At 39.0% G+C, this 14,326-nt stretch overlaps 1 protein-coding gene across 1 annotated transcript in view; it reads left to right on the top strand.

The window, feature by feature from the left end:
* Positions 1–14,326, top strand: part of PIK3C2G (phosphatidylinositol-4-phosphate 3-kinase catalytic subunit type 2 gamma) — a 208,370-nt gene that overhangs the window by 138,283 nt on the left and 55,761 nt on the right. The window contains exons 25-26 of the mRNA XM_057428016.1: positions 5,439–5,595; positions 10,110–10,219. Of these exons, the coding sequence (XP_057283999.1) occupies positions 5,439–5,595; positions 10,110–10,219 (267 nt within the window). The remainder of the gene's footprint in view (positions 1–5,438; positions 5,596–10,109; positions 10,220–14,326) is intronic.

Below are 14,326 nucleotides of genomic sequence, written 5' to 3'. Positions count from 1 at the left end.
AAGCAGAAAGATGGGAGTATCTCATGTTCCCCTTTCCAGGCATATTTTTTAATGATCCTTTATGTGCTTGCTGGGGACGGATCATGTTCTGCAGTTGTTCACTGTTTCATTCTTTCATGTATGAGAGGAATATGCTTGCTCATGTTTTTTTTCTGTGTCTACAAATATATATGATTACTATGATTAGATATTTTCACTTGGCTTAGAGAAATAAGCACTTGTGTTAATTTATTTTGTGAGTGTTCTTCAGTAAGCTTTGGCAAAGGATGTCAGCATTCAAATGATGTCAGCATTCAAATGCTCCCTAAAAGCCTTTCCTATTTTACTGGATATATCCAAATTCCATGTAGTCATACTGAATGCTATCATCAGTCACTCTTGACTCAGTCAAAATGGTTTTAAAGCAGTCAAGGAATCTGTGGGGGCGTAGGCTGTTGAGCAGCTGATTTCTAAATTGCAAACAGTTCTGTATGGTTTCTCATGCACAGTCTTCTGTGGCCATATGACAACTTGGACTACAACTATTTTGATCTCATTGTATTACTCTGTGTGACTTAAACTTTTCCATAACTACACAATTAGGAAGTTTAGATTGGCTCAGACTAAAGGTCATTTTTTGTTCATCATCTTATACACTTTTCTTAATATATAAGGAAGTCAGTGTATCATTCTCTAATATTTTGTACTGTGAGATTCATAGTAGGAAAAACTAAAACCATTGCTGACCATACAAGCTTTGTTAATCGGTTTACATCTAGTGTTTCATAACAAATCCTGATTATCTTACTGGTCTTCTAGGAATGCACCATATTTCTAGTCCATAGTGAAGCCTCAGTAAACGTTCCCATCACCCCAGACTAAGTTTGTTTTTGCATGGTGATCTTTTTAGTTGCTGAGGTTTCCTTTGTTTCCTCCCTCTCATGACATGTCATCCAAACATCCTTAATCTCCAGAGGAACTGCAAAACACATTCCCATGAAAATCTTAATTCTCTAGAGCAGTACACAATAAGAAAACATAAAACCACCATAAAACTAGACTTGCTTCTCACTGAATCGCTTGAGTAAACTCTTTTGTCACAGCCATCATAAAGTCTTTAAGGTCCAGGACTGCAACGAGACTCTGCCATAAACAGGGATACTGCCTTTTTGACTGATTTCTGTTATAAAAGCAAAGGATGATGCTCTGATGGAGGCAGAACGCTGTAATAGATGCAGATTTTAGGCCAAGGGGCTCTTTGTCCCTTTGGCTGTAATACCAGTACAAATTGGTCTTTGAACAGCCTATGTATATAAAGTACTGTAGGGCTTAGCTGTGATCTTGAAGGTATGTTTTAATTTCATGTTTAAATCTTTTAGATAACTTCATGTGAGCAAGCTATTTAATAGATGTATGTTCAAGTGAATGGCGTCTTTCATAGTTATTGTCAGGCCTTTGGACACATTGCATATCTTCTGAATAAATGCCATCATATAATATGATCTCAGCTATATTCTGCAGAAGACTGTCAGTTAGAGATGTACTAGTTTAAATATAGAAATACAGGCTGTGCACCAAGGTATGGTTCATTTCCATGTGTGTGTGTGATATATTAGAATCCTCATGCATCACCAGGGCATGCATTGCCTTTTTTCTTATACAAGCTAAAACATCCTCTGCTGATGTAAATTTTCCCATTCAGCATGGATGGTGGCTTGACTTGGCTGTTTGTAATTTTGCTGGAGTAATTTTTAGACTATTTTCTTCTATGTTTTGATATTATTCCCTTCTATGGTTTTATATTCTGAAGGAGTTCGTGAAAGCTGCAAGGAACATTTTGCATCTATATGCAGGCATTCAGTCCTGTCACTTGGGTTTTCAGAATCCTTTATGGTACTTTTCAGTGAGTAAGCATCTCCTCCCTCTGAAACTCTGCTTTTTAACATTATCAGGAGAAATGACTGTGTTGTTCCTTCTAGTGTGTGTTCTCTCCTATACTACATTGGTTTTGTATGCATTTTTAATTTCAATTGCAAAGTGTTCCCCTCATGAGCAGCTGGCTTAGACATGTGCAGGAATGGAGCTTCAGCATCTGACTGCTTGCAGGGATTACCTTGCAGGAGGGGCTCTGATATCACAAGACCTTGAGCAAAACCAGGGAAAGCAAACTTCTACATCCTATTTTGCAGGTTAATAAGGGAGGACAGGTCTACGACCTTAGAAATTTAAGAACCTTGTAAAACTGCTTAAAATTATCTTACAAATAAAATTAATCTGCAAGTAATATAAATATCAGTTATACATTCAAATGGATACTTTAGCAACAACAGTAAGGAAACTGACTAGCACTGCAGTCATTGCATTATGTGGAAATTGGCCCACAGCCCAAACCAACGATGTTAACACCATATTTCTTCCCATAAAGGAATTTCTGATTGCAGTATCTGTTTTCAGCTCAAGTGGCTTAATGCAGGAGACATGGACTAGCTCAGAAAAGGCTATGTTTTTATAGTGTGATTGTCTCTCTTGATGCAGTTGGACATCAGAAACCAAATAGGTATTTTGAACAAAATGCCTAATATGGAACCTTTACAACAGTAGTGTTGACTTGGAATATTTTAGCCCCAAAACATAATGCAGGTGAGAAACAGATTTGGGGTTTGTTTATTCTCAAGATGATAAAATGCTTTCAAATCAGGATTTGGTTTGGACTTCTGGCCACTGCTTAGTGAAAATGTTAACATTGCTGATTTTCTCTCTCTCTTTCTTATTTTCTTCAACAATTTCACTTCCATGACCCTAATTGTATTAATTTATTTAATACTGAATATCTATTTTAAATACCACTGCTAAACAAAAGATAAGCTAACGAATGAATGAAAGAAGATTCTGGGGAAATCTTGATCTCTGAAATCAGTAATAGGCACAAGTTTTTAATTCTCTTAGAGCTACAGCATAAAACTACACAATTACTATGTAACATGCTATAACATAACTGTCACACTGTGAACTTACATAGAAAAACATGGTAGGAAAGAACTACTATTGTGGAACTACTATAACTTCATCATTCCTAGTTCTACCTATCTGAAATCATACAACTTGTTGTCCACCAGGACCCTCAGTTCCTGCTCTGCAGGACTCCTTTCTAGCAAGTCAGCCCTCAGCCTGTGCTGAAACGTGGGATTATTCCTGTCTAGATCCTTCTGAACGACAGCACAGCACTCTGGGGTATCAACCACTTGCTGAGGAGGCATTCTATCCCTTCATCCAAGTCACTGATGAGCAAGTTGAACAACATTGGACCCAGTATGGACCCCTGGGGGACACTTGTTCAGCATGCACTTCCTGAGCTTGCCTATGAGGATGCCATGAGAGGCAAGATGATCAGGGGGCTGGAGCACTTCCCGTATAAAGACAAGCTAAAAAAGCTGGGGCTGTTCACCCTGCAGAAGAGAACGCTACGTGGAGACCTCATAGCAGCCTTCCAGTATCTGACGGGGCCTACAAGGATACTGGAGAGGGACTCTTCATTAGGAACTGTAGCGACAGGACAAGGTATAATGGGTTCAAACTTAACAGGGTAAATTCATGTTAGATCTAAGGAAGAAATTCTTTACTGTGAGGATTGCAAGGCACTGGAACAGGTTGCCCAAAGAGCCTGGCAGTGTTCAATGCCAGGTTGGACAGAGCCTTGGGTGACATGGTCTGGTGTGAGGTGTACCTGCCCATGGCCGGGGAGGGGGGGGGGGGGGGGAACTAAATAATCTTAAGGTCCTTTCCATCCCAAACCATTCTGATTTTATGACAGTGTCAAAAGCTTTGCTGACATCCAGGTAAACAGCACCCATCACTCACCCCTCCTCTATCCAGCCAGTTGTCCCATTGTAGACAGCAGTCAGTTTGGTTAAGCATGATTTCCCTTTGATGAATCCATGCTGACTACTTCTGATATCTTTCTTGTCTTCTGTGTACTTGGAGATGGCCTCCAAGATGAGCCATTCCATCACCTTTCCAAGGATTGAGGTGAGACTGACCGGCCTGTAGTTCCCAGGGTCTTCTTCTAGGGCCGATTCCCATGGAATTCTTCCAAAAAGGTCCCTGAAGAGGCCAAAGTTATCTATCACAAAGTCCATGGTTGCAATCTTATTGCCCTGCTTCCTCCTTGAATGATACTGAACTCCATGATCTCATGGTCACTGTGTTCCAAGCTACCCCCAACTTTCAAATCAGCATCCATTCCTTCCTTATTTCTTAGTATAAGGTCCAGCAGCACACCTTTCCTCATTGGCTCATTGGTTTCAAAGTTAGTTTCAGTGTGAATCAGGAAAATTTTCCAAACAGAATGTGAAGGCCACCTGAACATTTCTTGTAACTTAGACTTCCAGCCGCAGCCTTGAATCTCACAGCAACTTGACTTTCCATCTGTATTGCAAGGCAGGTGTTTTTATGGGAAAATGAGGAGAACTCCTAGGAAAACTTCTCTGTCTCATTTCTGAATGAATCAGTAAGCAGAGTAAGTTCAGACTCATCCCATGTTTGAGGTGTTAACAAGAAAGAGAGATCTTCAAATTTGTTTCTGTATTCAGGCTTCCTAAGAATATTTCATTTATTCAAGTTCATTTAGAATTAAGGGTTAACATGCAGCGTATACTTCCTTGGAATATAGCCTTCTAATCTGTTTACATGCCTCTGTATACACAGTTGCAATGAGTAAATCACTGCAGTAGTTTTGTCTGTGAGGATGCAGTATATCAGGCCTCTCTGAAGCTATCAAATGATAGGATTGTTAGCAGAAACCTGGCTAATCAGTTTTCTTCTGCAATAGCATGCCATAACCACAAACCGTACTAGTGATAAGAAAAAAAGGCAAGACATTCTGTCAGATTCTGCGCCTCATTTATTGTAGAATGAATACAGTAACTGCACAAAAAACAAGACAATGTATTTTAAGTTTATTCTGTTAAAACTTGGGTCAGAAATATCCGTTCAGTGTGCATAATGATAGCATCATATGTTGTATTTTTTTTTTGTCTGCACTGTGGAGTTGTAGGATTTTTTTCTTAAATTCACTTCTTGCCTAGTAGGGACTTGGTATTTATATCACATCCTCTTTGAGAACTTGTTTCTAGATTTACTTTCAGACTGAAGTCGAGAAATTAACACAATGAGAGTTTACAAAGAAAAGCAAAGAAGAGACAGAAGAAAACATGTAAGCTCCAAACTTGTTCAGTTGTGGTATTTCTCACTAGGAAGCTCTTGCTGTGAAACCTGTCTCTGCCCCAATTAGTCAGTGACACCAGGCACAGCAATAGAGCTGTCCACACTGAGGAAGGGATGAAATAACAAGAAAGGTAATACTGGGAAAAGAAATGTGAAGAATGAGCTACAAACATTAACTGTATTGCATGATTAGCTATTTTTGGTGAAATTTCTCATGTAATTGTTCTCTTTTCCAGGGACCGAGCTCCCTTCATCTTCACATCAGAGATGGAGTATTTCATCACAGAAGGTGGAAAAAACCCACAGCGTTTTCAAGAGTTTGTGGAGCTTTGTTGTCGAGCTTATAATATAGTCAGGAAACACAGCCAGTTGCTCTTGAACCTGTTGGAGATGGTAAGAAGTTTGAGGATGAAACCAAAAATCAATTTCCTCTTCCCTTTTACCACTTCTCTGCTGCCTCCAGTAACACTGTGATTTAAAGAGGTATCAGCTGCACTGCTGGAAATGTTAGTGCTGGTACTTCTTGTGGAAAGAAACTATGCAATTTCAGTATTAATTTCTGAGAAAAGAAAAGCTAAGCTATTTGGGAGTTTTTTTCCATTTATTAATGCCCACTTCTTAACAAAGCAGTAGAAAACTGCAAAAGAAGCTGGGTACAAGTTTCACATTCAGGAATTTCACTCAGACCTTTTTCTAGGTCTTCAAGAAACCATTTACCAATCCTGTTTACAGTTACAGCAAGGCAAAGTAAACTAAATATTTTGCAGAGTGGGTGATACGACAGTACCTAGCAGCCTTGCAGCTAACAAGGACACCATATGAAAGTTTTTTTTGCACATTTCCATGGTCCCTTCTTAGGGTGGCAAACGCAGGAAAGACAGATCACTACATGTATTGACAAAGGTTTAAAAATCCTTTTGTATAGGATTTTCAGATCTCTAGAAGTTTTTGTTTCTTGAGTATTCCTACCAATTCACATGCTGTGGCAGATTCCATAACTGCTTTATGCCCCTGTTAATTCTACCCTGCCTAATGGGTAGAATGAAAATATTAAATTAGCTAATATTTGCTAAGTTACTTGGCTAAGATACTAATCCAAAACTTATGTCCAGGGCCCCATGCGAAGCCTGGGTGACTAGCCTGTGCATGAAAAACTCAACACAACCTTAAAAACAGAATCCTTGCTGAGGCTGGGGTACAGCCAAGAAGTTGCTCTGTAAATACTATTTTTTCATTTCCAACTTCTGCAGTGGGGAGAATTTGCTCATCTTTTTCCTATCTTGTCCATGGATTCTCATACAGTGGCAGGAGTAAGTGATTTCCCAATATGAAACAGGAAAGATTGCCCCAAATCTCTTAACCCTCCTTCTAAGTAATCACAGAAGATGCAGCAAAACTGCACTCCCATCATAAAGCATAGTTTTGCACTGAAAGCAGTGCAGAGTGCAGTTGCATGAGGTACTGTCAAACTTAAATAGCCTCTGGAATACTCAGGAGCATCCCTACTTTCTCATCTACAGCAGTAATCCCTGCATTTCTGAAGAGGCTGCCTAAAACTGCAAGCTGCAAATATAGCTACATCTTCTGCCCACCTTCTTGTCCCCAGTGCAGTCTCTTTTGTGCAAGCAGCACAGATAATGATGTAGATTACTCTGAGATAATAGAGATTGTTAGGAAAATGTTCCCAGCAGGAGCACTGAAATAACTAGCTATCACTGCCTGACTATAATTCAGGTTTGTCTATATTCAGGACATGCTGCATCTTCCTCTGTTTCTGCTGATCTTTAAGGAGAGGTAATAGTGCTGAGCTAAAACTCATACAGATAGGTTTTAGTATTTGTCAATAGGCTGCACTTCGGTCAATTGTATTGCATTTCATAATTGAAAAATAACTGGCAGTGTACTTACACCCCATCGATGAGCACTTCATATCAAGGGAAATTAAACAAACAAGAGAGGTTTGCCTTAGTTTTGCCAGAGTTTGGAAGGATGAGTCTGGCTCTGCACTTGAAATGGGGTGTTGATCAGAAAGTGTAAGTATCAAAATGTTTTAGTTCCATGGCTCATTTCTAGAAAAGTAAATAGAGCGTGAAAAATTGCACTTTAAATTTATTTCCATGCAGAATATCAGATATCATCATGAAGGGGCAAGATAAACTAACCACTGCTTATTTGTAACAACAACAGCCTAAGGTTTCCTCTTACTGTCTACATCTTTCCTTCCCCCTCCCACATTCTGTTTTCTGAGATGCTGTTTATAAAGCATGATTAAAAAAATCTAAGCAATAAGGCTATTTCCAGAAATGAATAGTAAACTGTGCCCTGGATGGTTGGTAACTGGTAGTGCCTTCTAGCAAACCATGATTATGAACAGTTTGGGGGTTTTGCCCCAGTTTGGGAGTAAATGATTTTTCTTGGTAGTGAGCAGCATGTTTCTAGAGCTGTACTGACATTTGCTGCTGGGAATAAGAAATAATCCATGAAGTTTTCATCACTTTTGAAAGCAGAAACATCTGTGGGAAACCCAAGAGTCTGCTGGCAGAGTTCAGCTATATATAAACACCTGTAGTTCATCAGCTTTTCTCTCTTTAAAGATTTGATGTGAAGTGTTATAAAGAGGGTGATTGGATGACACAAACACATTGTAACTAATTTAAAGAAATGAAGAATCCATTATTGTTACAGATAGAAAACTATTAAAAGCGGCTTAGAGATGACACTAGACAGCAAGTAGTTGATCCACTTGCCTCTGTTGTGACAAGAAATAGGTTCACCTAATAGTATAGAACAGGACACAGTACCTAGACAGAGCACATCTAAGAGTTGAGAATCCTGTGTCCCCTATGAAACATACTAGTCTTTTCACCCTTCTAAATTCAGGAATGCCATTTGGGAAAAGAGGATCCCGAAACACAAGTTTTGGAGGTCTAACACATGGAAAGTACGTGCCACTGCTATTAATTTTTCATGGGATGATGGGCTGGGTGTCACACACCATCTCTGAATCCAGGCCCAAGGAGGATGTAGGCAGCTTCACTTAGTGAGTCAGAAAGTCTGGGATAACCAAGTGTGGTAGGTCAAGACATGTGTGGCCAAATGAGGGAAGCAGTGAAATCACTTAAATTTAGGCATTAGTGACATTTGAGTTGCCTTAGGAGACCTGTAGTTGTTTTCGCAACAGTTGTTTCATGTCTTCTCTAATTAGCATCTAGTATCACTAGCCACAGTGTTCAGAAACATCCTCCATCAGGGGACTGGAAACATGAACCATACGCTATATGGAATAAAAGGGATTAAGCAGTATAATAAGCCCAGCCAAAGACTCCTTGTTTTTTTGCTTCAGCAAATAGTTTTCTGCCTTTTACAATGAAGAGAACCTAAAACCCATACCATACCTTGTTTTTCAGTTTCACTGCAGATCATTTAGATCCTGTTCATATCTAGTATTGCTCCCTTTCCTAATGCAAGGCAAGAAGCTTAATTTGCCAATTTGCCTGTGCAACAACTCTTTTTTTTTTTTTTTTAAAGGGGCAGGAGCTGTTATCTTTTATAAATGGGTTGAGGGCATTTAGAGAGATGGCATTCTTAAGTGCTGAATGCTATTATCCTTGCTCTCACCTCTCTTAAATCCACCTCATTTAGCTTTCTGCCTCTCTGGTCCTTGCTAGCCAGACCTCTGTGGGACAGCAATCTGTCCAATGGTGATACAGATTTGGGATGATATGAAGCAGGATTTTTCTCATAATGCCGAGAAGGCAATATACAAAATATTGAAACTTGACTTAAAAATATTGAGAAGGTTTGAAGGCATAAATAAAATATGCCCCCCCCCCCCATCTCTTTTCCCCTCGCTCTATTTATCTCTCAACCAAACCTTAAAAAAAAAAGCAGTGCTTCAGTGCTTTCTTCTTTCTTTGCTGTCACTTGCAAAACTTGGTGGGTCTTTCTGTCTGAGCTAGACATAAATATCAATGAAGAATGCACAGCAGTGACTGCAAATTCAGATAAATTTCCTTCTGAGGAATGTGGAGTGATTTTTTCTCCATTACACACAAAGCATCGCTCTCATCTTACTCTGATTGTTGAGAAAAATCAATAGGTTTTGAAGTAAGTAAAAATTATTTTTGTTGCTGAGATTTTAAAAATGCCTGGAGATAGCTGTATGGGCAATTGGATGCACTCAGTTGTCTACCCTACTTGTGTTGGACTTGTGCCCTACTTTGCAAGGGAAATATTTGCATTATTTGTCTTTCAAACCTAACTTGACCAACTAACTAGAGTAGCACCATCTGTCATTGATGGATAATGATACCCTCTCCAGAGGGCAGTTCTCAGTGCCCACATTAAGGCTCCTGCTAAGAATCAACATCTCAAAGATCTTTTCTCCTCCACTGACTGTAAACGGAGTGAATCTATGACCCCTATGCAGGAGAAGTCCAGAGCAGTGATGATAGAATTAGTAGTTACAAATGAGAAGGTGATGTTGCGCTAAATTGGATTAGGAGTATGGTAACACTGTGTGCATAACAGAAATGTGGTTACTATTGTTCAGGTTGCTGAATTTGGTTGCCTTCCCTTTATCACCATTAGAAGGCTATGAAGGAAGCTTAGCAATGCGCACATTGAGATTATGAAATCCAAAGAGAAAATAAATAGCTAAAATGGATTGGTAATTTTAAACCATGCCTCAGTACTGGTACCTCAATGTGGAGGTTTATTATGCCATATATTCACCTTAGTATTGAAGGCATTGCTTTTGTAACAGAACCACTTTTCAAGACAGCAAAACTTTGTGTTTTCCAAGAAGACCTTTTGGTGTAAAACTTTTATTTCTGAAATGAGTTAGCTCAGTTCATTTAAACTTCTTTTCAATAGACCAGTGACTAATGATATTTCTTTCCTTTAAGATGCTGCATGCAGGACTGCCTGAGCTAAACAGCATTCAGGATCTGAAGTATGTGTATGATAACCTCCGTCCTCAGGACTCAGACCTCCAGGCAACAAGTTACTTTACAAGGTAAAACCAGAAACCTTATGTCCTTCAGGCATGAAGCAAAGCTGTCAAATTAAAAAACAAAACAAATCTAAACCAATCAATCAAACAAAAAAAACCCGAACAGAAAAAACAACACAACAGTTTTTCTGTTATGATGTTCAAAGGTCCTAATCAGTGAAATGACACAAAAGGGTAATTGGTCTTCACGTTTGCTTTTGAAAAGTTCATTTCTTATGCACATTATAACCAATCTCCTCAAATTTCTGGAAGAAACAGTTGTGCATTTGAGGTGCATCTTTAACAAGTCGCTTATTTAGCACCTAGAGATTTCTTTGGCTTTTATGTTAGAACCATCCTGACTTATAGCTTGTCAATTTTCCTCCCTGCTTTTAAAGCAGCAGCTACATATTTGGACTGCATAAAAGGGTTCAACTTGCTAGTGGTCTGAGTGAAGACCTGGAATTCCTGCCTGTTAGTCACATTTCTGTTCTTCTTTTGACCTGTGTTGCCTCAGGCAAGTTACTTTTTCTGTTAGCCATAGTTTCTTCATCTGCAAAATGGTACTGATTCTTCCTTTTTAGCACTAAACAGACCTTGTGTGAATATAAGTATGATCAAAGTTTGATTTGTGTAGGATAATGAAACTTTTCACTTGTTTGTGATAATAACTGTGGATTATTGATGAGAAGCTGCAGATGATGTGTATAAAATCAGTCTTGGGCCAGGCCTATGCATTACATATAATTTCAACTGTTGATGTTATTATGCTCCAGATGGAGCCAGTGAAGACTGTCTGGATTTGGAAACTCGCTTTTCCATTCTAAACACAGTACAAGAAAAAAAAAAACTCCTTATCAGAGCCTGTCCTGCGCAGCACCGTCATTTCCCACGGACAGTGTATGAATTCATGCATGCTGGACACACAGGCAAAGCAAGCCAGACTCTTCCGACCTTCAGTTCTGGTGCAAGTGCAGGGCACATACCCAGTTCACAGCCCTGGACTTTTGAGTGAAGGCCTCCTTTCAAACTCAGAGCCCTAAAGGAGCCTGCTATAAGACAGCACTGTTCTTTGTACATGCAAACTGCCCTGAGGCAAGAGCAATCCCCCTACATTTCAATGCAGCCCGAGGACACATTGCAATGAATAAATGAGATGAAAGCTTGAACAGCAGCTGAGCTGTTGAAAGCTTGAACTGGCAACTGAGCCAGTCTACTTATTATTACAGAGGCCTATATGAAGATTTTGGGTGATTTGAATTGTGTTATTTGCATGTTTCCTTTTTGTGCATTAGAATCAGAAACTAAGGCAGCAAGTTCAGAGAAGGCTGGAACAGAGGCCTAGAGAGTTTAAGGAAGACTCTTTGAAGACAAAGAGGAATTTCTCAAACAAAACTGTTGTTCAATTACTTTACACACAGCAGAGCAAGAAGTTCCTTCTCTTTTAACACTTGTTTTTTCATATGCTTTCACTCTTGCCCCTTAGCAAGATTGTTTTATTTTAAAATTTAATTACAGCTTCACATTTACTTTCACCTCCTACCTTATCCTTTCCTTTAAAATTTTACATATTCCCAAATGACAGACTTATATTTCCACTTCAAATTGGAAACATGCAGTTTCTAATTAAACTGTAAAAGTCTTGATTCTGTCAAACAGTTTAGATAGTTGTATCTGTCTCTCATGGATAAAAAACCCAATTCATTTAATTAGTGAAAAAAGACTAGGATATACATAACAGACAGGGAAATGTGAGTCTTGAGAGTGAAAATTGCATTAGTGTCATGCAAAGCTCAGAGCTAGGGCCCAGTGCTATTCTGGAGGTGGAAAGGATCAGTTCAGTTATTCAGGTATTTCAGTTGGGTAGGACTAAGGTTATAGATAGGCTTAATATCACTGCAGTCTTGCTTAGCTGGAAGACTAATGATGAAGGCTGGGTTCAGGACAGAGCTCTAGCTCCATGATCTTTCTGCTAGTTGGGCAAGGTGGTTGTGGTATTTTGAGGGTTAGGGTGGAGGAAGTGAGAGACATGAGAATTCGGAGTGGGAATTTGCCTGCAGTCTTTCTCAGCCAAAACGTGTGGAATAACACCTGGCATTAAGGAAATGTCACTCAGTGCTGTTTTGGAAGTAGGAAGAGTTGGTGTGCTTTGTTGCCTGGTAGAGGTTCATGTTAAGGTTAGGAAATCCTGTTCAGCCCAGACTGACTATAGGTAGAACTCAGAGGCCAGTATGTCCTTCTTCCCATTAGATATCTTGCTAGGCTTGGTGTTAAAGAAATGAAGATCTTCAGAGTAGAAATGCCATTCAAGTCCTGCTTACTGACAAAGCTAGTATCATAGTGCAGATCTGTACAGTGCTGTGGGCTCTGTTGTTACTTGAAACTGTATTTTCTGCTAAAATTATTTTTGTGAACTCCAGAGCTATTGTTCCAATTTCCTTTGAAAGGCTGAAGTGTAGATTTGTTATTGTCCACAGAGATTATTACATCCCATAGAAAAGTCAGATATTGCTAATGTTCATATTTTATTCTTTAATAGTCATACTATGTATGTTTGTATTATATATGCTGATTTGCAAGGCAAAAGTCTCTTATCATTAGCTCATGAATTTCCATGGATCTCCTTTCTTTTTGAGCCTTTTTTTTTTTTTTTTCTAATGTCTATTCATGTTTGAACATAATTTATGTTAATTCACTGCATTTATTAACTAACATTTCTACATGTTTAAACATAGGTAGCTCATCAGGCTTCATGTTTAGTACTATTTTAACTTCTGGAAAGTGTATCCAGGTGCTTTTCAAAATAAAATTGTAAAATATATAATATAAATATATGTATGATATAAATAAAATAATTCCTGCCAGTACCTAAAGAGGGCCTACTAAAAAGCTGGCAACGGACTTTTTGTAAGAGCAAGTAGTGATAGGACAAGGGGGAATGGCTTTAAACTGAAAAAGGGTAGATTTAGGTTAGATATTAGGAAGTTCTTTACTGTGAGGGTGATGAGACACTGGCACAGGTTGCCCAGAGAAACTGTGACTGTCCCATCTCTGGCAGTGTTCAAGGCCAGGTTGAACGGAGCTTTGAGAAACCTGGTCTAGTGGAACGTGTCCCTGCCCATGGCAATGGGTTGGAACTAAGTGGTCTTTAAGTTCTTCTCCAACCCAAACCAGTCTTTGATTCTATGATAAAGACTTTGGGAAGGCCTGGTAGCCGGATCCATGCAGAACTTATCCCTCTGTAAAAGCATTTTCTGACTTGCACCCAGAAATGTTGAGATTTTTGTGAACTTTACCGATATCATTTTTATTCCCATCCTTTAGAGAAAAAAATTCTGTACCTCCTTGTTATACAAGATGTCGAGGTGAGAAAAAATCCAGTTACACACTTCTCATGATCACTCAGTAGCTTGGTCACTCTGTAGCTTATTCCTGCACCTACTTTTCAAGCTGTCCTTAGAAAGCCAAGGAGATTGAAATTTCTGATTGAAAATTCTGGTTATTAGCATAACTTCCAGTAGCTCCCAAATCCTTTGCAATTTGTAGCTCCTTTTTCTCCATAATTCCAAAACCACTTTATTGTTTTTAAAATGTTCTGGACAAGGAGTGTGGCCATTGGAATGTTAAACACTGCCAACAGAAAGTTATTTCTTGTCCTAAGCACAAGGTAGTTATTGTAATCTTTCAGATTCAATCATGCGCTGTATCTGCTATAAACCCCAATCTTTGGCTACTGGAAATACAAGAACATTATTTCTCTGTGTTTCTGTAGGAATAGGTTGCCTTTAGCAATTGTCTGAGTTTGGTTTGAGCAATAATACTGACATTGCTTCTACTGTTGTTTAAAAGTAACATGAAATGATGAACAATGTCACAAATATTCCTGCCAAAACAACTTTAATTTGTTCTTTGCCTCACCTTTTCAGCCAACAGAATAATGCTAATGGAGTTCAAACTGTAACGTACTGGCCCCTTTCAGGGTTGTAGAGTGTTCTGTGTTTTACCAAATTCCTTTACTCTCATTCTTGATTTAAGGCATGTTCAACAATCTGTGGTCGCATTTGCATACTGTGTTCTTCTCACATAGGGTCAGTTCACTGTTATGAGCTGACAAGCAGCAGTGTTAGGCCT

Source organism: Pezoporus wallicus, unplaced genomic scaffold (genome assembly GCF_028554395.1).
Source record: "Pezoporus wallicus isolate ANWC-B61680 ecotype Strahan unplaced genomic scaffold, APGP_CSIRO_Pwel_v1 contig_2908, whole genome shotgun sequence".
Classification (NCBI taxonomy): Eukaryota; Metazoa; Chordata; class Aves; order Psittaciformes; family Psittacidae; genus Pezoporus; species Pezoporus wallicus.
This window is presented reverse-complemented; position numbering and strand designations above follow the sequence as displayed.